This window comes from Pteronotus mesoamericanus, unplaced genomic scaffold (genome assembly GCF_021234165.1).
Source record: "Pteronotus mesoamericanus isolate MK-2021 breed Mesoamerican mustached bat unplaced genomic scaffold, CSHL_Meso_final contig_169, whole genome shotgun sequence".
Taxonomy (NCBI): domain Eukaryota; kingdom Metazoa; phylum Chordata; class Mammalia; order Chiroptera; family Mormoopidae; genus Pteronotus; species Pteronotus mesoamericanus.
The window spans coordinates 28646091-28667750 of NW_026555068.1; the positions used below are offsets into that span (position 1 = coordinate 28646091).

Below are 21660 nucleotides of genomic sequence, written 5' to 3' on the forward strand. Positions count from 1 at the left end.
GAGCCACGGCCGGGAAGCCGCCGTTTGGCAGCCGCTGTTGGGATGGGGAGGCAGCCGGAGCGTCCGCGGGGCGGAGCCGCGGGCGGCCTGTGGGTGAGGGACAGGCCGGTCTCCAAGCGCCTCCCTCCTCATCGTCACGCGTGTCTGGGGGAGTGTGAGTCGGGAGGGCAGACGCCGAGCAGACAGAGCCCGGGGCGTAAGGCCGCCGGGCACAGGACGTGTGCTGAGCGCACGCTCTTTCCCTCTTGCTCTCGCTCAAATCAATAAAGACGTATCGTCAGGCAAGAGCTGCAACAAACTTACAAAAAATGTTAACAGCCACATACTTTAGACCTACGCCTAGAAATGGAATTTACAAGTGTCACACATTTGTGAAAAGATCACGTTGTGTGCACGGATGTGCCGGAGGAGAAGCCATTTCGCCGGAGCGTGACAGACGCCGTTTCCGGAGTCCAGACGGCAGCCGGACGGCCGGCAGCCAGGGGCGTGTGGAGGCTGACAACAAATGGCGTCCACGCCCCCTGCTCTGGGCGCAGAGGGGTCCGCGCGGCGCCCTGGAGCGTCTCACGGAGTCTGAGCCGCAGAGGCTGCGTCCCGATCAGGGAGCGGTCGGCGTCGTGCCAGGTCAGAGAGCAGCGGGCCGTGCGCCGAGGCGGTTAGAGTCCCCGCCGTCCGGGGAGCCCAGCTTGTCGCGTGAATGAGCGTCTCGGCTTGTGAAGGGACTGAGGCTTCCTGAGCGACGAGGAGGAAGAAAGCCGCTGTGCGTCAGAGGGGGGCGGTGTTCCCGGACGGGACAGTGGGAACCTGGAACCGGGACAATGAGGTCGAAGGAGAGTGGTGAGGGGGCTCCAGACGTGCAGGCGCGGTGAGGTCATGCCGGGGCCGCAGGCCACGTCACGGAGGCTGGAGTCGCACCCTAAGATCCTTGGAACCTGCAGGAATTTGACCGTGACCGTGGGCCCATTTACTAAAAGCGCCCCCTGACGCCCGCACGGAGAGCAAATCAAACCCCGGTGCCGGGGGACTCAGGGCCCCAGTTAGCAGGTCGGTTGACAGCGCTGGCGGCCCAGAGGCGCGGCGGGGACAGCGACCCAGGGCCCGGCGACCGGCCGAGGGCAGCGTGGGGTCGGGGTCCGGGCGAGCGCGGCAGCTCCTGACGGGCGGATGCGCGCGCACGTTCCAGTGTCGCTAACTGACCGGGGGCTCGGTCAGGTGTCACCGGGATGCGTGTTCTGCACACGTCACAGGACAGCCCTGTGACCAGAAGGAGGCCGGCCCTTCCTGGCGTCTCGTGCCCTTGAAGCTCCCGCAGGACCCGGGAGCCACCAGGGGGAGAGTGAGGCACGACCGAGGGTCTCGTCTTTTCAGCGGCCTCCTTCTCTGCTGGATGATTATCGAAGCCCTTCCTTGTTTTATGTTAAGAGTATTTATTCCTATATCAGCGTTATCTTCAGTGTAGCTTTTCTAGTAACTTCTCCACGCTGTCACGCTCTGCATCCTAGTAAGGGCACACGCATTTGGACAATGACTGGAGCACCGTAGAGTGTCAAGCATCCATACACACTTTAGGAAAAAAGGGATTTAAACATGCTTATCGTTATCTCGTATCAGAAGACCTTCCACCCAAAAGCCTTGAGCTTCTGGTTGGTGAGCGGCTTTCCTTGCTCGGCCCCGTCCAGCCCTGGAGCCCCCTTTGCCCCGACCGTCCGCGTCCCTGGCCCCTGCTGACTGGCCGGTGCAGGAACGCAGGCCGTGCTCTCCTTCCACGGGCGTTTACTGAACTCCCCTCAGGCCGCAGCGGGGGTGTTGCTCAGTATGAGCTGCACGGGGTAGGAAGGAGAAAACCGCCCAGCGAACCTTCTGCATAATGTATCGGTCAGGTCTGTGCGGAACCACCCCCCCACGCTTCCCAGCCCTTGCATGTTCAGACTGTGTCTCTTTCTTTGTTCATGTTGGAAACAAAAAGGCCCACGGAGGTACCGTGGAAAGGGAGCGGTGTGAGGGTCCCCACGCAGGGTGGAAGAGAAGAAGGGCGCAGAGAGACGTGCGTCCGCTGGGGGTGGGGCAGAGAAGGGGCGGCTCTCGGGGCCCCCGGGGAGAGGGACGGGCTCCGAGCACGGGACCCCCACAGCCCGGGCACCCCGAGGCGCGGTGCACGCGCGGTGCTGAGCGCCCCCTCCGCCTCCCCCAGGAACCACGGTGCCCGCCCTGCTGAACAGCTCGTCGAACCAGCTCTACCTGCACTTCCAGTCGGACATCAGCGTGGCCGCCGCCGGCTTCCACCTGGAGTACAAAAGTAAGTCCCCGCAGGCCCGCCTCCCCGGGCGGCGCTGGGGGGTTTCTCAAAGGAGAAACGAGCCCCTCCCCTTCCACACCGCGGAACGCTGCTCCACACCCGCGTGTAAAACTTGACTGAAACCGGGCCCTACGGAACCTTCCTCTGGGAAATACTGGTTATAAGAGACAAATTAATGGGGAAAGTGGATGTTAGTCTCTGGAATAATTAGATCAAGCAGTGGCTCTAATTTCAGGTTATTTGTATTTAAAAGTGTAAAAAGTAACCTTTTCCGAAAGTACCGGTTTTCCTGCGATAGTAAATATGTGCATCCAAAAAACATCGGAAACTGTAATTTCTGAACAGATTATGGCGCTGTACCCTCTTCATTCGCAGTCTCGCAGGCTGTCAGGACGAGGACCGGCAAAACAGCCACTTTACTGCCTGCATCTGGGCGTTTTTCATTTTAATTGGAAGAAGGTATCACGGAGGAGCCGCTAACCTTTTAATAATGGATGCGCGGCTGAGCTAATAGCCTGATAAATGGATGGCAAGGGTCGGACCCACCGATCTCGCGCGGTGTTTGGTTATGCAGGCAACCCTGGGAAAGCGGCAGTTGAATTCCCGAGGAGAGCGAGGTTTATTTTGGGACATGCTTTCGAGCACTAAAAAAGCTTAATGTTGGTATTCGTCTCTTTTAATAAGCAGTTGCAAATAAGCAAATCCGTGGCTAAGCTGTAATAAGTGGTCCTGTGAATCGAGATACGCAGTTTGCTGGGCGGAAGGCTTGCCCGGCTCCGAAAGGCCAGATTTCCAGCTGATGATCAATATTCCGAGCCAGACACAAAGCGCGGGGCCGCTCCCCGTTCGGGTGAATTTCCCTACTCATTGCAGGCATTTGTATGCAGGTTTGTGTCCGTTTATTTGAATAGGACTCCTCCGGGGACAGTGTAGAAATGGCACTGTGGGTGTTATTTATGTAGGATGCGTCTGAAAAAGCTCTGCTCTTTTGATGCATTCTGTGCACACACACAGACGGGAACCCATGAAGCTGATTTATGAGAGTGTTACTAAATCCTCTAATATTTTTAGAAGTGTGAGAATTGACTGCTCCTCTTACTTTCTCCTCGCAAAGTGATCCTGTGTCTCTGGCTTTTCACTCACTTCTTCGGCAAGAGGTGCCGGTGCGATAGTCAGTCTGAGATCAGCGCTGTGTTCGCTTCCCCGCGGCCTGGCAGCTCCGGCCGCTCCGGCCGCGTCCCCTTTATTCCCAGCCGGGGTCCTTCCTTAAAAGGGAGAAGAGAAAGGAGTTCTCACCGATGTGCCTCTTGTTCAAGAGTCCAAGGCCTTGTTTCATGACTTGGTGACTCGGTGCCTTTGTTTATTTTTATTTGGCCAGATGTGAGTGACACTGTGTCTTCGTCTGTCCCTTTTTTGCGTGGCTCTTTCAGACGCCAGCTGCCCGCTGGCAGTTCTTCGCCTTTCCTGTGGGTTTTCTGGCGGTCATTTCTCGGTTTGAATTCTCTGTGCCAGGGTTTCAAACATGGACCATATAAACTGTCTCCTAAGGTGGGCATCCAACAGCGTAAGGACTGCGAGGACAGTCGCCGAAGGACGGTCCAACATTTGTGACCTGTTGACACAGCGCGGTGCCCACCTGCACAGGTGTGCAGCCCCAAGGCAGAGCGGCCCCAAGGGGCCCGGCCCGGCCCGGCACGTGCGGGGCGGGCCTTCGGGGAGCCTGCGCAGTCTGTCACAAGCCCACAGGTCGGCTCCCTGGCAGGCGCGGCGCCTCCCTCTGCCCCGCTGGGCCCTGCTGGGCGAGAGAGGAGCTGCCGCAGAGTGAACGCGCGCCCCCCGGCCCGGCGCCAGGCTCCTCGTTCAGAGCAGCAGCCAAACAAAACCAAATGAACGAGCGAGCAAATGCCTGGGAACCGCGGCTGAGAGTCACGTAGACACTTGCGATGGCGTTTGTCCTGGAAAAGAGAGAACCAGGCCTCGGGTCCAGGGGCGGGGCGGCGCCTCTTCTCGAGCCTACAGGGCAAATACGGCACGTCAACTCAGAAACAGAAATCTGCATCTGTTCGTGTGTGCGCACACCCATACCGGTACATTATGCTGAGGAGGAATACGCCGTTTTGGTGTGTGCGACACACGACGCGTGGTGCATGTGCATCAACAGACAAGCGGTGTCCGAGCTCACGGGGTGCAGTGCAGGGATCACTCGTGAGCGCAAACGGACGGGTCCTGTGGGGGTGAGACTAATTGTCCTGTTCGTGTTCCGTGACTCGTCCCCTGGACTTACTGGGTAAAACTTTAAAATTTGAGTGGCCTCCCTGGAGTCCACAACACACATCCTTCGCATAGCACAGCTGACCTTCAACGATTCTACGTGACTTTGTGGATATGAGCACAGCCTTATACTTGTATGCTTCTAATTTCTCCTTTTCTTCTTTTACGCTATTATTGTTCTACCTTTTATTTTTACTTGCTATGAAGCTCACAAAATACTTGAACAACTTTTACTGACATAGCCAATATTCTTTAAAGTGGACAAAACTAAGAAAAATATGTATATTTACCTTTTAAGAAGCCCTTCTGTAGTTGTCCAGTTCCAGTTGCCTCCCTCTCCCCGGTGCCCACGCCTCGGGGACCCCCCTCGCCCCCAGCCCCGGTCACGCCTTCGACCTCTGTTTTCATTAGCAGTTGCTCCCTCTGCGCCTTGGTTATCACACGTTATCACTCTCAGGTCCTTTAAGCGCAGGCAGGCCCTTCGTTCCTCGGGACCCCAGAAAGCACCGAGCGTCTCCCACCCCCCCTTCCGTCTTTCGGGGGAGCGCGGCCGCCGCGCTGGTTCCCTGGCTCGTTTTCGGAGGGTTTAGTCAGTAGGCTGCTTTGTCCACTTAGGAGAAAACTCTTTAAAGAGATCAAAGACTTCCTTTTCAGTGCCCCCATTTTAAGTAGAAATTCACCCGGTTTGCTATTTTAAGCCATGAGTGATTTTTCACCTGAACACACTCGGCAGCCGTCTCGCGTCTCCCGTACGGGCACGGGATGCGGAGTCACGGAGAGCCGTGTCCCGCGCGGCCGCCGTCCTCGGGGGAGGGGCAGGCGTGTCTGTGTGTCACGGTCACACGCGTCAAAGGCCCACGTCCTGCCCAACGGCCACTCCCGTTAACCTGTCGGATTCGTGGGCGAAGCGCCTCGCAACGGCCTTCGGAAGCGGCCGTCCTCGCCCTCGCGCCAAACCCCTGAGGGGCCTTTCCCCCGGGACCCGCTCCCGCTGCTGGGCGTGGCCCCGCGTCCCGGAGGCCGGGCGCAAGGGCAGCGGCGGGCAGTGGTGGGACATAAATGCCGTTTGTTGTGTGGGCGGGACCTGCCGACAGTTGACAGAAAACAGGTGTTTACTCTGCGTGCGCACTGCGCCAAGAGCATCGCTTTCCTCAGAACGCTGCTCTGTTAATGGACAGAGTTCTCTCTACAGAAGCTCTTTGCTGTCGTGGGGACGCGCTGACTTGTTGAACACTCGTGGGAGGGTCTGAGAGCGCAGGTGACAGGCGTGTTTGTGTCTCGGTGGCCGTGACACGTGGCCCTTATTTCAGGTGCCGCCCGCCGCCCGTGACGCCCCCCTAAATGTGTGGCCCCCACATGACCCTTCTCTGCCCGGCAGCTGAACTTCTGGATGCAAACGCCTGCTCCATTCTGTTTGTTTAAGTGGCCTGACTAGGAGGTGCTGCTGCAAATACCGAGCAAGCATCTCTGTGTCCTTAGCGTCTAACTTACAGGGACCGCGCGGTGACCGCGGGCCAGGACGGGAAGGAAGGCGACTCTGCCGCCTTTCAAACGCCGAGGCCTGCACTAGCACCGCTGCCGGACTGACCCGGTCACCTGCCGATCAAAATACTTCTGCGTGCTTTGTATTTATTCAGAAACTTTTATTATAATCCTGCAGGTACAGCTATAAATGGGAGTTTCTTTTTTCACAGGATGAATTAGATTTACACATGCATTTCAAGAAAGGAAAAAATAAAAATACATTAATATATGATAAATGCAGTTAAAGTAACATAGTAACTAAAGTAAGGAAAACCCCATTATTTGTAAAGCAAGAGGGATTTCGTAACTGAGTTTAATTTTGAGTTACCTGTTACAGTTCTCTTATTTTACTTTCAAAATACTTGCCCGCTCACTGTGTGCGTTTCGGGGCTGTCGGAGCCGACGCGCGCGGATCTCCGTCACGCCAGGGGCGAGCGTCACGTGTCCCCCGATGCTAATGCGCCCTGACCGTGAACCAGCTTTCACTCTTCCAAATTATTCTTAGAACTGCTATACCAAGAGAATTTAAAGTGCCTTTTTTTCAGGGTCAAATTAAAAAAATAAGGGATTACGGAAGCCGACCTTGCCAATGTGAGAGGGACAAAAAGGCGCAGTTTAGAGAAAGTTAGAAAGACAGAGGCACAAATTGGACATATTCTAATGAACTAAGGTAGAAGCCCGAGCGATGGTATTTCTTTCATACTCGGTATTTTTATGGTCTATGAAGGCCCCCAATGTGCCAGGAGTGAAAAACACTGCCACTCACCACATGGCGCTGCCTCCGCTTCAACGGGAGTCCATCGAGGGGGAATGCATTTCAGCTGCACACGAGGTCGCACTGTAGCTCGGCCGCTCCTCCCGGCGGACCCTCCGGGCTCAGGCGTGGCCTTCAGTGCCACCACGCCCAGCCCTGGGCCAGGGCCGCCCGAGGCCTAGGTGTCCCCGCCGCCTGCCGCCCGCCGCCGCGGCTGTGGGGAACTCAGACACGTCCCGCCCTTTGCTTCATCTCCCGGGTTTGGGAGGAAGTGAGGCCCATGGGTGGCTCTCCAACTGGAATGTGTCGGAGTCCCCAGGGCTGGATGGCGATGCCGCGCTCAGCAGGGCAGGGCGGGCGTCTCCACGCCGGACGCACGCACGTGTTGGGACCGGAGGTAGAGGAGACACGGTGCGTTACCTTGCCCGCCGGGCCGACGGCACCTTGCCTGCCCCCAGACCCCCTTGGCCTTTCCCTTCATCTCAGGAGCCGGGAGGCCAGCCGTGCGGGTCCAAGCGATGGCCCTGCGCGGAGACTAGTGGGCAGTGTGCTCGCCCGGCCGTGGCCCAGAGCCCGCGGGGCTGCCTGTCCAGGCGCCGCAGCCCAGCCGCCGGCAGCGGACCGCGTGGCCGGCACGGGCTGTGCCGCGCTCAGAAGTGCCCCACGCTGGCTGTCTCCAGGCTTGAAATTGCTAGTCATTTTATCTCTGACTTCGGGTATTTTCAGTGAAGTCCGATGCTGCGCACCTCGTTCATTGGTGGGGTAAGGGTTTCTGTGGATAAGTGTTAAATAAGAATTAGATATAACTTACATGATATTTTAGGCTGAACTCCAGTGTTCTATGATACACCTAAAGTACGGTTAGTGCCTTAACTAAAGGCCATTTCCTCAGGCAAAGTGCCCAGTTACGCCTTCAGGGTCCGCAAACACCGGGCCTGTTGGCCTGAGAACACACTGTCCACGAGGACTGCTTTGTCTTCTGTAGATGAGGGCGAGTGGGCCTGACTCTGGAAGGGTTGGCCTCACGTGGGTTTTCTCAGTGGAGGATTCCCAGATTCACACTTACTGGTCTTCGTAAGGACTTAAAACGTGTTTGAGAAACAATAAACAAGAGAAACATCATGGGTTTTGCATCTAATAAGGAGCATAATTCTTGAAGGACTCCTCAAATTGTGTCTGCATTCAACTTCCAGTGTTTTATGTGAAACTTGGAAGTAACACGTTTCATGTAAAGACACCAAGAATCAAATCAGTGTTTTTTAAAAAGTGCATCCGCATTAAGAGGACATAGGTGAACATTTCCGAATTAGCTCCCAAGCGGCCAAGCGACTCAGGCTCCCCGGCGGGCGGACGGGAGAGGGCGGGGCTCTGCCCGCCCTGCGGAGGGGGCCCGAGGGACTGCGCGGCCGCGCGTTGCCTAACGTCTGCGTGTGTCTGCCTTTCTGCAGCCGTGGGACTCGCCGCCTGCCGGGAGCCAGCGCCACCCAGCAACGGGCTCAAGCTGGGGGATCGGCACATGGTGAACGACGTGCTGGCCTTCCAGTGCGCGCCCGGGTACACGCTGCAGGTGGGTGCCGCGCCGTGCCCTGGGGTCTCCCCGCGCCGCGGTCCTGGCTGCTCTCCCTCGGCGGGTGGACCAACCTCGCCACGTCTGTCATGGGTGTTGGCCACCTTACTCAGCATGTGGAAATAGCTTCCACATGAGAAAGAGCTCCTTCAAAGTCAAGCGTTCTATTTTCCTAATTACTGGATTTCCAAGCGGACGTTCTCCCAGTAGCTACTACGCAGGTAAAATATAAGGGACAAAGTGTCGGCTCGGTGCCTCTGAAGTCCCGTTGCTGGATCTGCTCCGAGTCACGGGTCAGCCCCCTTTACGAACTGTCCTGGGCACCCACTCAGCAAGCCACCCCCGGGCGCGCCCGGCGCCGGGCACAGCGGCACTCCGGGAACAGCTGCGATGGCTGTCGGGGGCTCGGGAGTGCGAGTTTTTATCATCTTTTTGTTTCTTATGTAACATTTTTACATTTTGTAAACTTTTTCCAAGGTAATATGCAGCAGCATTCGTCATTTTTCTGTTACTTGTTTTCTGGCTAAAACATACATTCGCTGACTCCCGGAACAGTTTTGTTGGCCACCGAGCATAATTCTTACTTAGCTCTCCCTGCCAACAACACATATTGATAATCTAGACACCTGGATTTCAAAGTCCGATAGGAATGCCGAAGCCTACCATGTTTCTAGTTGTCGGTTCATCCGGGCAGCGGAGCACCTTTGGCTGTTTGCTCATTTGTGTATTTGTCTACGTGCTGTGTGTTTATTACAACATTGAAGCCACGAGCATTTCAAGGAGGTTTTCAGTTCTGTCCTTTACCGGCCAAACCGCAGCGTGAGTGACGGAAGGAGCCCCAGAGCCGCGTGGCGGCCGCCCGGCAGCAGAGTGTCCCCGCTCTGCGCGCCATCACGTTCTGCTGTGGGCGGCAGCGAGCGTCTTGCGGAACGAAGGTGACTCGCCGCGGAAGCGGCAAACCTCACGCCCCCGGCGGTGGCTCAGCCACCACGTGCTGCTGTGCGGACCCGCAGTCTGTTTCCAGCGCCCGCGGGGCCGGTGCCAGGGGAAGCCAGGCGCGGCCTGAGAGGCAGAGGTGGGCCCGGCCCGCCGGTGGGAAGCAGCCTCCCCTGTGAGTTTGGAGACAGCGCCGGGGAAGTGCCCGGCCCGGCCCGGCCCAGGGAAACCGTCCTCGCTGTTGGCACGGACGCCGCGGGGGCACAGAGGCCCCTGCGCCCCGGCAGCCTGCACCCCGTGCGGCAGGCCTCAGCGAGCCCCGTGACCGCGGCGACTCTGCAGCGACAGGCGGCGCCACCCCGGACGGAGGAGGCGCCACTGCGGGTCGGGCCAGCCTCGCAGGTCCCCCGCCAGGCGCCCGGTGGCGCCGCCTCCTGGGCCTGGGAGGCAGAGCCCTCCCGTCACAGCTGGGGGCTCGGCGACGCCCGCCCTGAGGGTTTCTCCTGAAGGGACAGCTGCACACCCGGGCGCCCTTCTCCGGTTTGCATGTGGACTGCGAGGACACAGCACACGCCTGTGCGCACAGAGGCACGTTTCTAGGCCTGCTCCACTGGCCTTGAGGCCGGGCCTGCCGGGCGAGCGTCACGCGGCCCCTTGGCACCGCCCTTGGCCTGCTCTCCGCCCCTTTGTGACGCTTCTCCGCAGTGACCTGAGCGTCTTCATCTCTGCGGCTCTGCAGGCGCCCTCGGAGGCGGAGGTGGGAGGCTGGTTTCGGGGAGGCCTTTCCTGCACCGGGCGTCCAATACCCCGCTTCGTGAGAACGGCCGGCGCGCACACGCCCGTGGAGCCCGCCAGGCCGCTGACTCGCTCCGTGTTCCGGACGCAGACGAGCTGTCGGCTCTGCCGGACCGGCAGGGCCAGGCCGCGGCCGCGCGAGCCGCAGCCGCCGTTCACACGGGCGAGAGCGGGGTCCTGAGCCGCTGCACTGGCTCTGACTGACCGTTTTCCTGGCCTCTTCGCGTTTTCGGAACGGCAGCTGCGGGCGGGGTGCGTGGTTCAGGAAAAGCGCCGCCCCTCGTAGAGTTTAGACACGAATGTCCCTGGAGGTGCGTCCGTGCCACCTCCGCCGACCCGGCCTGAAGGGGCCGGGACCCGACACAGGGAAGGTGAATCCCGGATACCTGAAAGATGCATGATGTCCCTCTTCTAGGCACTTCCTTTCCTGTTCCTTAAAAATACGGACAACAGGCCATTTTCATTTTAAGTTAGTCAGCAAAGCCTCAGGGTCCTGTCTCGTTCTGGATTTTTATGAGAATTCCAGCTGAGCCCTGGCCTGGGCGGCTCGGTTGGGTGGAGCGTTGTCCTATAAACGGTAAGGTTGGCGGATCATTTCCCAGGCCGACTGATGTTTCTCTCACGCGATGACTTTCTTCATCTCTGACGTTTCCCCCCCCCAAATTCAACAGGCACGTCCTCAGATGAGGATCAAAGGTTTTTTCAGCTGGAATCAGTAAAACAAAATGTCTGTACCAAAACCGATAGCAGAAGGTGAGCCAGATTGGTAACGAATGACCGATTCAGCCCCGGCCTCCGGTCGATACCGTGAGCGGCCTTTGCGTTTACCTTTGCCCGTGACTGAGAAGGCACCTCGCTGACGCGGACGCCGTGGACCCGGGAGAGAGTGCGCCGAGGGCGGCGGAGGCGTCCGCCAAGAGCCGTCTCCTGGATGAGCGCGGCCCCCACGCCCTGAGGACTCTGAGGCCCCGGGGCCCGGAGGGGGGGGCAGTTCGCTGGCGGACGCGCTGAGTCTGAGACGCTGCTACGCTGTGGGAACCACCTGCTGTCATAAACCGCTGCCGCGGGGCACGAATTCCTGTTGGATGCACCCCCCGGGGCTGCGTTACCCAGCGTGGACTGAAGACTTGTTTCCCAGGCGCCTCCACGCCGGCACCGCGTGGCAGATGGGGAGTCACATGTAGGTGCACGTGGCAGACGAGGCCGCCCAGTCCCAGGGAGGAAACAGTGAGAACGCGCCGCCTGCACGCGGAGGCCCACGCTCGCCGCCCTCGGCCTCGCGGTAGAGGGGCCCGCGCTCGCCACCCTCGGCCTCGCGGTAGAGGGGCCCGCGCTCGCCGCCCTCTGCTCTTTGACGTGCAGGAGGAATGAGGGGACGGACTGGGGAGGTTGAAAGTGAAAACTCCACCTGTTGGAAGGACGGACGTCTAAGCGATGAGGGTGAATGTGTCCGTGCGGGGCCTGTCCGACGCTGAAGTGAACGTCGGGTTTCCTTCCTCTGCGATGGGGCAGGGCCCACGCCAGGTTCTGCTGGGCTGCGGCGGCGGCGACCGTGCGGTTTGCACCGGCACGGCCGGCGGCCGAGAGGTTGCCGTCCCACGAGCCGGCATTGCATCGGGACGCGCCCACCTCTGAACCCATACCTGCTGTTTCCTAGTCGCTTCCACCCTCTCTGACCAAAGCTGTAACTTCTGCCAGTGGAAAGTCCAGACAGGCCGCACGCGGCTGCCCTGACGCCTCCTGAGCCCCGGGCGGAGCCGGCGAGCGCAGGCTGCGGGGAGGGTGCGGCGGGGCGGTTGGAACGGAAGGGTGCGTGGTCCGGTTTTCCTACTTTGGTTCAAAATATGTGACTCAGTAGTAGAAATCCAATCCCAATCCCTGGAAAAGCGCCCCCTTGGGATACATCCAGAGAGGGCGCCCCAAGGCCACAGAGACGCGGCCGCGAGCGCCGGCCCCTCGGGCGCCCTCAGCGCAGGTGAGTGAGCCTCGCCCCTCTCTCCGCAGGGCCGCCCCCACATCTCCTGCATGCCCGGGACCGTGCGGCGCTGGAACTACCCGCCCCCTCTGTGCATCGGTAGGGACGCCCGCGCTCCGCTGTGTCCGACGCCACGGGCGCCCGCCGGCAGGCGCCCTCGCGGGGGGCGGGGGGCGGTTTCAGGGTTTTCAGTGACAAACAACTGACCTGCCCTGAGTGGGACACACAGGGAGGTGTGCACAGAAGAAGGTAAAACTCAGCCACCCCACTCCACCAGCCCAGCCTCCTCCCTCACGGAAGTCTCGGCCCGGAACAGCCCGTGGCCGCGCACGGTCACGACGGCCTGTCCGTTCCCGAGGGAGCAGTGCTCTCAGTGGCCAGCAGGGGGTGCGTGCATGGGGTGTGCACGTGTGTGTGTGTGTGTGTGTGTGTGTGTGAGAGAGAGAGAGAGAGAGAGAGAGAGAGAGAGAGAGAGAGACTCTTGGGAAAGAGGGAGTGTCCCGACGGCCACGCCGCCTGCGAAGGTGGAGCTGTTTGTGCGGAGATTCAAAACTCCCAGGGCGGGTCGGGGAGAGAAGGGGAACCAGGGCCCCGACCTGGGGGCCCCCTGCTCCCTCCCTGCCTTTTCTGACAGAGAGCGTCACCCTCTCTTGCCTCATTTGAAATGAAGACTCTTCCCTGGAATCTGGGAATTTCACATGCACCCTGTGAAGTGAAATCTGCTCACCACGGGTATTAATTACATCCCGTAACGGCATTGCCGGAGCTCTGTATCGCGAGCGGGAATGCTGTATTTGAATAGTTAGCCCATCGTAGCCAAATACAGTTGGTTTTTATCTTTTATTTAGCACATCTTGCATGCCAACAGATAGGGGCGATGCGGCGTCTCCCCCACACCGGCTCGCCCTCGCCCCTCGCAAGGCGCAGGGGAAGGTTTCCACCGGCCGACTCGCCGGCGGCCTTCTGTGAACATGAAGACAGAATGGCTGATTTGAGAGACGCAAAGATTTTTGTAGTTGGGGTTTTAGCTGGCTGCTTAGGGTTAATTCAGGCTGGGGATTGAGGACTAGAAATCCAAACAGAGATAATAATTTACTGACGGGCTCTTGAAAATCTCAAGGCCTATTTTTTTTTTTAAATAATCGTACTGATGATGAGAGTTGATATCAGATCGGTTCTCCACTCGGCAGCGACGTGCGGCGGGACGCGGACCAGCATGGGCGGCGTGATCCTGAGCCCCGGCTTCCCGGGCGCGTACCCCAACAACCTGGACTGCACCTGGAGGATCTCCCTGCCCGTCGGCTATGGTGAGCGAGGGCGCGTTCGGTCCCTGAAAACCCGGCTCTCTGACTTCTGTCTCCGCAGGACGCCAGCTGAGTAAACACGAGCCTTCTGTGGACAGGCAGGGTCTGCAATGGGAGGTGGCCTGCAGGTGGGAGGAAGGCGTGGGCAGCCTGGGCTGGGGCAGCTCAGTGGACTGAGCGCCGGCCTGCAAACCAGAGGGTCGCCGGTTCGACTCCCAGTCAGGGCTCAGGCCTGGGCCGCGGGCCAGGTCCCCGGTAGGAGGTGCACGAGAGGCAATCGCACATGGAGGTTTCTCTCCCTCTCTTTCCCCCTCCCCTCTGTCTACAAATAAAGAAAATCTAAAAACAAGGAACGCTTGAGCAGAAGGGCATCAAGAACAGGGAGTTACTGGGAAAACCGGGTGAGCCGCGCGGCTGTTTCCAAGGCAGGCGGGGTTGGCTGAATGGTGATAGGCAGGCCCACAGAGTGCGAAGCGCGGCGCCCCCGTCGGGCGAGGTGCTAGCCCTGCCTCGGCCCCCTCCCCGCGGGAGTCGGCGACTGTCCTGTCCACTTGGAACAGCCCTAAAGCTTTCTCAGGCCATGGCACGTGTAAGGGTCATTTTATAATTTTTTTAAATGCATGTGTTACGTTGACCTCCGTGTGCTAGAAGGGCGTTTTGCAGTACTTGGTCTTGAACTTTCAGCTTTTTCACGGTGACGGTCTCGTTGCGGCCTCGGGCGGCGCCCGGGCTTGGCGACAGTACCACTTCCTGTCCTGCCTTTTCCTGTCTGCCTCGCGGCCCCTGTGCACTCCGGTTCCTTGACGGGGTCTTCCCGCCTGGGGTCCCCTTGTGAGCAGCGCACGGCGATGCGGTGTCACCGTGGGTTCCCAGGGCCCTAGGACAGAGGCATCGGGAACCTCAGTGCTGAACAGTTGTCGCTAACGAAACGTGTGGAAGACAGGTGACCACGAGCAGGAATGCGCACCGCTCCCCAGAAGAGCGTACTTGTGCGAGGTTTGCGAAGCTTCGCCCGAGACCCCCGTCTATACCCAGAATGCAGCAGCTGCTCCGGGGCAGGGAAGCAGGGGCCGTGCGCCAGCGCCAGCCGCTGGGAGGGGACGCGGGCACGCGGCCCGCAGGCCTGGGTCGGCGTGGGGACGTGAGTGAGCTGTGGACAGACACGGAGCGTGGCGCAGAGAAGGGCGGGCGTGGAAGGGCGCCCGGCGTGGGAGGTTCCCGTCCACCAGCTCCCTGGGGCCCCCCGGAGGGCGCGGGGGGTGCAGGGGGGAGGGATTTCACAAAAGGGGAACAGAAGCGCTCTGTTGCTTCCCGGTTTTTAGGTGAGTTCTGTTCATTCTAAGTCCTCGGCTCTCAGAGCGCAGAGGCAGGAACCCTGCTCTGGGCTGGAGGGAGCAGGCCTCTGAGCAGCTTGGCCCATCCCAGACGTGGGGTCCGCTTTCTTCTGGGGGGTCTAAGGCCTGGACACGGCCGGGCCCATCCTTTGGCTCAGGCCCGAGGGGTTGGATCGGAGATTCACGGGCTCTGTTTGCTCCTTTCTTTTTCTCGTTGAAGTGGAGCGGACACACGACAGTCTACGCACAGCGCGGTGTCGTGATTCGACGATCATGCGCCTCACAATGCGATGGCGCCGCGCAGTGACCAGGCGCCACGGACCGTGTGCCCGTGTGCGCGCCATGTCCCGGTGACGTGTTTAACTGCAGCTGGAAGCTCGCGCGTCTTGCGCTCCGTCACCGTCTTCACCCTCCCCTGCCCCCCGCCGTGGCTGCCTGCTCTCTGTGTCTGCGCGTCTGTGTCTGATGTGTGTGTTCATTCATCTGTGCGACTCACTCGCTTCATTGCGTACCCCGAGCACCCCCCGGCCCCTCCGAATCTCTGCTTAAGTTCTCGGTCACCCGCCTGCTCAGCCTCCGGCCCCAAGAGTGTGCAAGAGCGTGGGGTGCAGAAGGCGGCCTTGTGCGCAGTTAGCTGCTTGCGGCCGCTGAACTAGAGCCTCCAGTCATTTCCTGCTGTTTCCTTTCATTTCCCCCAGTCGGGCCGCTGGCGAGTGTGGCTTTGGTGTGAGCCCGGCCAACCCAGAATTTCCGTCTCTGTTTCCTGGAAAACGTCTGCAGGCCGCGTTCACAGAAAGGCAGCCTCGTTTCTCCTGGGTGACCGTCACGTGCGTACGCACAGCCCGCGGCACTGACGGCGCCCTCGCCGACCTACGCGGCCTCCCGCGGGCCGTCTAGAAGCGCAGGGAGGGTACAAAGACCCTGCAGAATATTCCCTGGATTCTAAAACGATCAGCTCTTGGGCTGTTTTTCTTTAAATACACAAAAGATGCAACACAGAGCAATTAACATTCACAGATCCCATCAACTGAGAGCTGAGGGTTTCAGCCTGAAGTCACGGTCCCGTGACGACAGTCCGGAGTCAGATGCCCCGCGCCTGACACGTCGTTTTTCACGCGTGATGACAAGTGGAGGAGAGTGTGCCCCACACGGGCCGCCCGGCGTGGGCGTGCGGGCTGCTGCCCTCGGCGTCAGGGCACACGCCCCGGTGCCCGTGACAGGAGCCCGGGTCAGGCTCCTTTCAGTCCCTTCATTTCGGCTTCCCGGTGTCCAGCTGGACAGGGTTTGCTGGAAATTAGATCGTGGCCTAATCCCGTGGAAGCCAGAGGAGAGCCGGGCTGACATGTGGTTGGGGGGGCGGTTTGCTAGGTGGCTGACACTGTGTCCTGCTTACAGTGCCGGCTTTGGTCCTACCGCCGCGGCTGCCCTCATTCCGTGTGCACTTCTAGCTGAAGCCCAGGGCAGGACAGCGCCCCTCGCCGCCCCCCGCGCGTTGCCGGTCCGGGCCGTGTGCGCGGCGGTGCCCTCGGTCCGCCCGCCGCCTGCCGCCGGCTCCTCGGCTGCGCCGTCCTGGGCGTGCGGAGGCGCCCTCCGGCCGGGAGCCTGAAGTCTGCGTGTGCGCGTGGGCAGGAGCGCCTGCCGGGCCGTCTCCCTGCTGTGTGACTCGCTCCGGGCGGGGGCCGCGCCGCACGCGCTGGGGTCCTGCCCGGGCTTCCTGTCTTTCTGGCCCCGTTTGTGCAGAAACGGAAACGCCAGTGATTCAGGAGCCGTTCTTGGTTGTTTCTGTGTCCCCGTCTGTGCTCGGGCTCACGGTGACACACGTGACGGGCATTTAGGAGGCGGCAGACCCCCGGGCTCAGGGGCCCTGACGTCGTCACCCGCGCGCGCACAGGGTGTGTTAGTGCTATTTATTCAGGGGTAACGAACGCCTCTTTCATCGGGTTTGGGGACCAGGCTTTAAAAGAAAACTGCTTTGAACTCAGCCGCCTGGTGAGGAATGAATGAGCTTCCAACGAGTCACCTCCGAAGCGGCCGAGGGTCTCCGCCGCGCGGCGTGGGGGACGGGCGGGAGCTGAGGGGCCGATAGGGCCCCGGCCTGTCCTCCCCCGATCCCCTGCTTGCCCCACCCCCGAGTCTCTCAGACGGTCACTTTCTTGTCCTGCTCTGGGTTTCTTTTGTCCAAAAATATTTGCTGGAATTTGAAGGAAATTGAGAGCTCACTGTTGGCTTTTCAGAGAAGAAACCTATTTGACCTTTCTTCCTCTACTATTTTTAATGAAATATTTTATTCCCGTCCTTTTACACGCGTCCAGTCTTTCCCCCCTGCCCTCCTCTGCCCAGTCCCACCCCCGGCAGCCCCCCTGTTGTCCTTGTTCCTGGGTCACGCATACGTGTTCCTTAACTGGTCCCTCCCCTTCCTTCTACCGCCTCCCCCGCCCTGCTGGGCGCTGCCAGGCTGCTCCGTTTCCACGCCTGCGGTTCTGTTTGGCTCGTTCGTTTATTTTGCTCATGAGGCCCCTTCTACAGCTCAGACCCCGTGGCTTATCCCGCTGAGCACGATGCTCCCCAGGTCTGTCCGGGCCGTCGCGGGGGGCCCCTCCTTCCTCTCTGCTGCGTCGTGTCCCGATGGGGGACGCACCGCGGTTTTTGGATCCACTCACTCACTTGTCGGCACGTAGGCTGCTTCCAGCACTTACAGTTGATGTTTTTAAGTAACTGCGGGAGCGGGAAGTGTGCAGAGCCGTTCCCTGTCGGTGGCGCGCTGCGCCCCGAGTCAGGACGGCCCAGGCCCCCCGCCAGCGCCCGCCGCCCTGGCTGCGCCGTGCACGCGAGGGCAGGGCGGGGCCGTGCGTGTGGCCCGAATGGACCCCGTGCTCTAAAACGGCGCTGACCCTGGGTTGACCTGCTCGAGGGCCCTCGGGCGCCCCTCCCCTGAAGAAGGCAGCATCCCACTCTCGGCCTTCCTCTCCGACCTCGGCCGGCCAACTCTACCAGGAACGGCTCCCTCGCAGGGGCTGGGGCTCTTCCGCTCCCGTCCCGGGCTGGCTGCTCCTGTCCAGCGCGCGGCGCGTGGAGGCGGGCGGCCCCGCCCATCGGACGTGCAGGGGACGGACGCCGGGCCTTCCGGGGCTCGGTTTGCGCGCCTGTAGCGCGACGGCAGGGGTAATGCTGGCCCTGTGGGGCACCTGGGAGGAGAGTGAGCGGTGGGCGGGCCGCGGGCGTGCCGGCTGGGTGGGTGCTGCGCCCACCACAGGGCCGCCGCCGCCTGCTGTCCCCGCGCAGCGTCCCTGCATCGCGGACGAAGCCGGCCGCTGCGGGCGGCGTTCGGTCCCCTCGAGCGCCTTCAGTTCTCGCCGCCCTGCTGCCCCGTGCACCAGTCTCTCCCTCCTTTCCCCGAGCCCTGGCTCAGGGTAACTTCCTGTCCCATCGAGAGCCAGGTCGCCACGCTTGCCTGACACTTCCCCGCATTTGCACTTGAGCAGCGGGACCGCTATCCCGCGTTCCCAAGCCCAGGAAACAAGTGTGTTCGATGAAGAGCGGCATTAAAGCCCTTCTTATCTGCCTGGAGCAGGAAAGTAACACAAGGAAAGCTTTTCTGATGGGTTGGCAGGGAAATCCATAATCGCTCCTGGCATGCCTGGTGTAGGCCTTAAAAATCAAAATTAATTGCATGGCTTTATGTAAAAACGCACGCCTCTGGAGCTCCACCTACACTGTTTTAGTGATTAAAGTATTTCAGAGACAGCAGCCAAACAAATGGTCAAAAATGACGCCATGCCACAGCAAGTGACTCCAGATGGGTCTGCTTTTGCTTCACTTTTCAGTCATCTGCTAGGGTCTGTCTAGCACGCAGATCCACGCACCAGCCCTTCGGACAGTCACCAGTGTGCCCAGCCACACGGGGCTCTGAGAGCCACGTGGGGCCTCTTGGATTGGTTGCTTGCAACCTTAGTCACTTGCTTCGCGTGCAAAACAGAACCGAAAGAATCAGTTGCTCCACTAACAAACCTCTGGCGCCGTGGTCGGACCATTTAAAAGCCACCCGTAAAGTTCGTTGCGTTTATTTTGGGGGCTCCACTGGCTTCTCCCTTGGTAAAGCTGTAACTTACCTTCCGGGAGGTTTGGCCTGCAGTTAAACCGTGCGTTTACGGTGGCGTTAATCAGAATAGCAGCTGGACAGAGTCGCCGCCAGGCGCGGGAGAGCCAGCCAGCCTGTCAGCATCGCACCGGCCTGTCCCCACGCCACAGCAGGCTGACGGAGGGCCGTGCGCTGCGTAGGTAAAGGCCGCGCGGCGCCCAGGTCGCAGGGAACTGAACCAGGCCTGCTGTGAGCCACAGCAGCGGGGCCCCCCGCCCCCGCACCGCGCTGCCTTGCCTCCTCGAGAGAGAGACAGTGTTCGGGGACACTCGGAAAACGTCAGTCGCCTGGGGTAAACCTAGATTTTACCCGTTCTGATACTAACTTTCGTTAATGGTGCGTATATTTCCCGCAGGAGCACATATTCAGTTCCTGAATTTTTCTACGGAGGCGAACCACGACTTCCTGGAGATCCAGAACGGGCCGCACCCCAGCAGCCCCACCGTCGGGCAGTTCAGCGGCCCCGACCTGCCGGCCGCGCTGCTCAGCACCACGCACGAGACCCTCATTCACTTCTACAGCGACCACTCCCAGAACCGGCAGGGGTTCAAGCTGGCCTACCAAGGTGAGCGGGCAGGTCGAGCGCAGCGGCACCCGTTCCGTGCGCCGGCGCTGGCGCTGGCATCGTGCTGGAACGCAGGCCTCCCCGACAGGTTAGCAGCTTGGACGGCTGGAATCTCTTTTAGAGGAAAATTCTGACAGTGAGTAGATAGCGGAGGTGGTGTTGTTCTTGTCCTCGCCGGAGCGGGGAGACCCGATGGCGAGGGCACAGTCCCCTCCCCGGTGGCCACCGCTCCCCCGCTGCCCCTCCCCCTCGGGGCCACACCGTATACCCCCCGGGCCACGTAGCCCCACTGTCATGTCGTCTTCTCCTCGGCCATGGCGCCCTCCCCGGCAGGTGGGGGTCTTGCCCCTCCCGGACTGCGGGGGGCGGCGGAGGGGCCTCTGAGCACCGACAGGGCCTGGCTGCGGCCCTCAGGCGCCCACGTCCATCCTCAGCCCAGAATGAAGTCTCTTCCAGGCACGGTCCAATTAAGCCAGAAAAAAATTCAGGGAATGAACTTTATTCTTTTTTAAACTATCAAAATACAAGATCACGAAGAAAAGTTTAGATCGGCCATTATAGCGTTTTTGACACATGAAAAAGTTCAAAATTTTCATTTCTTACAAGATAGTTCAGCTGGCCTTTTCTGACTATTGTTAAATGAAATGATGTTGGAAATGTCAAAAATAGGGCCTTTTTCTTTTAACGTGGCGAGATCGCTTGTTTTCTTTTATTTCCCAGGCTGCCCTTGGAAACAGAGCGCGAATAGTTCATCACATCAGGAAGAGAGTAGTTTGTGTTGAACTTGTAGGCAATAGCACTTAAACTGTTCCTATAAATTATGAAGTTAGGTTTCCAGGACGTGGGTCTCTTGACATAGAAATCCAGATAGGAGGGCGAGCGTCAGGAGGGAGAGCAGGGCGGACCAGCGAGGACCGGGACAGGGGAGGCGGCCAGAGTGTCCCCGTGGACGCCGTGCCTGTCGTCACCCCCAGCCCTCCCTCTCAAACCCAGTCCGCTCCATGCCAGCGAACGGGGTGACGGCTGGAGCCCCAGCAGCTTCGACTCCTTCTCTGAGTCAGGAGGAAGCTCTCCCCGCGTTCCGCGGCCAGCACGGGGCTTCCCGTCACGGACCCGTCCTCCGTCACCGGCCCGTCGGGCTGCAGTGAGAGCGCGTTTCTCGAAGGCTGCCCGTCCCCCCGCCACACCTAGACCCCAGAGTCCGGGCAGAGAGGCGGGGCTGACCCGAGACCCAGTCCTGCCTTGAGCGGCGTCGCAGTGCGGCAGGACGAGCTGACCTCTGGCGCGACGTGGAAGCCCCACGGGAGGCGCGCTGTCACGAGGCGCTTGCGCAAAGTTGGAGGGCGCCCCCTCTGCGGCCGGCGGGGGGCCACCCCGCAGGCGGGTGCGGAGGGGGCTATGTGACAACCGCCCAGGCCCGCGTGGGGCGGCGCCGGGTGCCCCGCTGCGGCCGGCGGGGGGTGACCGGGCCAGAGCCGAGGTGGGCGCCAAGGGCCGGCGGGCAGAGCGACTCGCGTCCCATGGCAAGAGCTCGCCTGCCTTCCTCTCGGGCGGCGATTCTAGAACCTGGGGACGGCGACCTGAGGGGTCACATACCGAGAGGGTCCGTCACGCCCAGGCTCCTCCCACCTGCCGCGGAGGTCACGGAGGGGTTTGCAACAGGAGCTCAGAGGCCGCAGTTCAGAGGGCGGGTCCCTGGGGGAGGGGCGGAGACCGCGCGGTGCCCGCAGGTGCCCGGCAGGAGCCCCCTCGCCCGCCGCCCTCCTTTCTCTGGTCGCTGCCCCACCCCCTGCCTGGGAGCCCCCTCAGCTTGGATCCGTGTCCCCGAGCTCCACCTTCTCTTTCACGTTCTGTGACCGCTGCCCACCCCCCCACCCTCTGAAGTGGGTTCTGTTAAAAAATGCACATCGTCCTCATGATTATCCATTGTACTCGGCTCACCCGGCGTAACCTTTATTGTTTACCTGCCATTATCATGATAGCCAAGTCAGTAAAAACATACATGACTGCCTCTCAGACCTCAGCTGCCGCGTAGGGGGTCTACTCGGTGGGCCCCAAGAACCTTTGCGACGTCTCCCCCATTTTGAATATTTCAATACCGTATTCAAAATTTGACTTTTCTTTCCTCACTGACATTGTGAAAGTCAAATAAAAACTCCACGGGGCGATCACTTTGTAAGGGACATCAATGTGTAACCGCT

At 60.2% G+C, this 21660-nt stretch overlaps 1 protein-coding gene across 1 annotated transcript in view; it reads left to right on the top strand.

The window, feature by feature from the left end:
• CSMD1 (CUB and Sushi multiple domains 1) overlaps positions 1 to 21660 on the top strand; it is a 720682-nt gene that overhangs the window by 629645 nt on the left and 69377 nt on the right. Inside the window, exons 37-41 of the mRNA XM_054565852.1 lie at positions 2192 to 2296; positions 8294 to 8412; positions 12148 to 12217; positions 13309 to 13425; positions 19250 to 19459. Coding sequence (XP_054421827.1) covers positions 2192 to 2296; positions 8294 to 8412; positions 12148 to 12217; positions 13309 to 13425; positions 19250 to 19459 — 621 coding nt within the window. The remainder of the gene's footprint in view (positions 1 to 2191; positions 2297 to 8293; positions 8413 to 12147; positions 12218 to 13308; positions 13426 to 19249; positions 19460 to 21660) is intronic.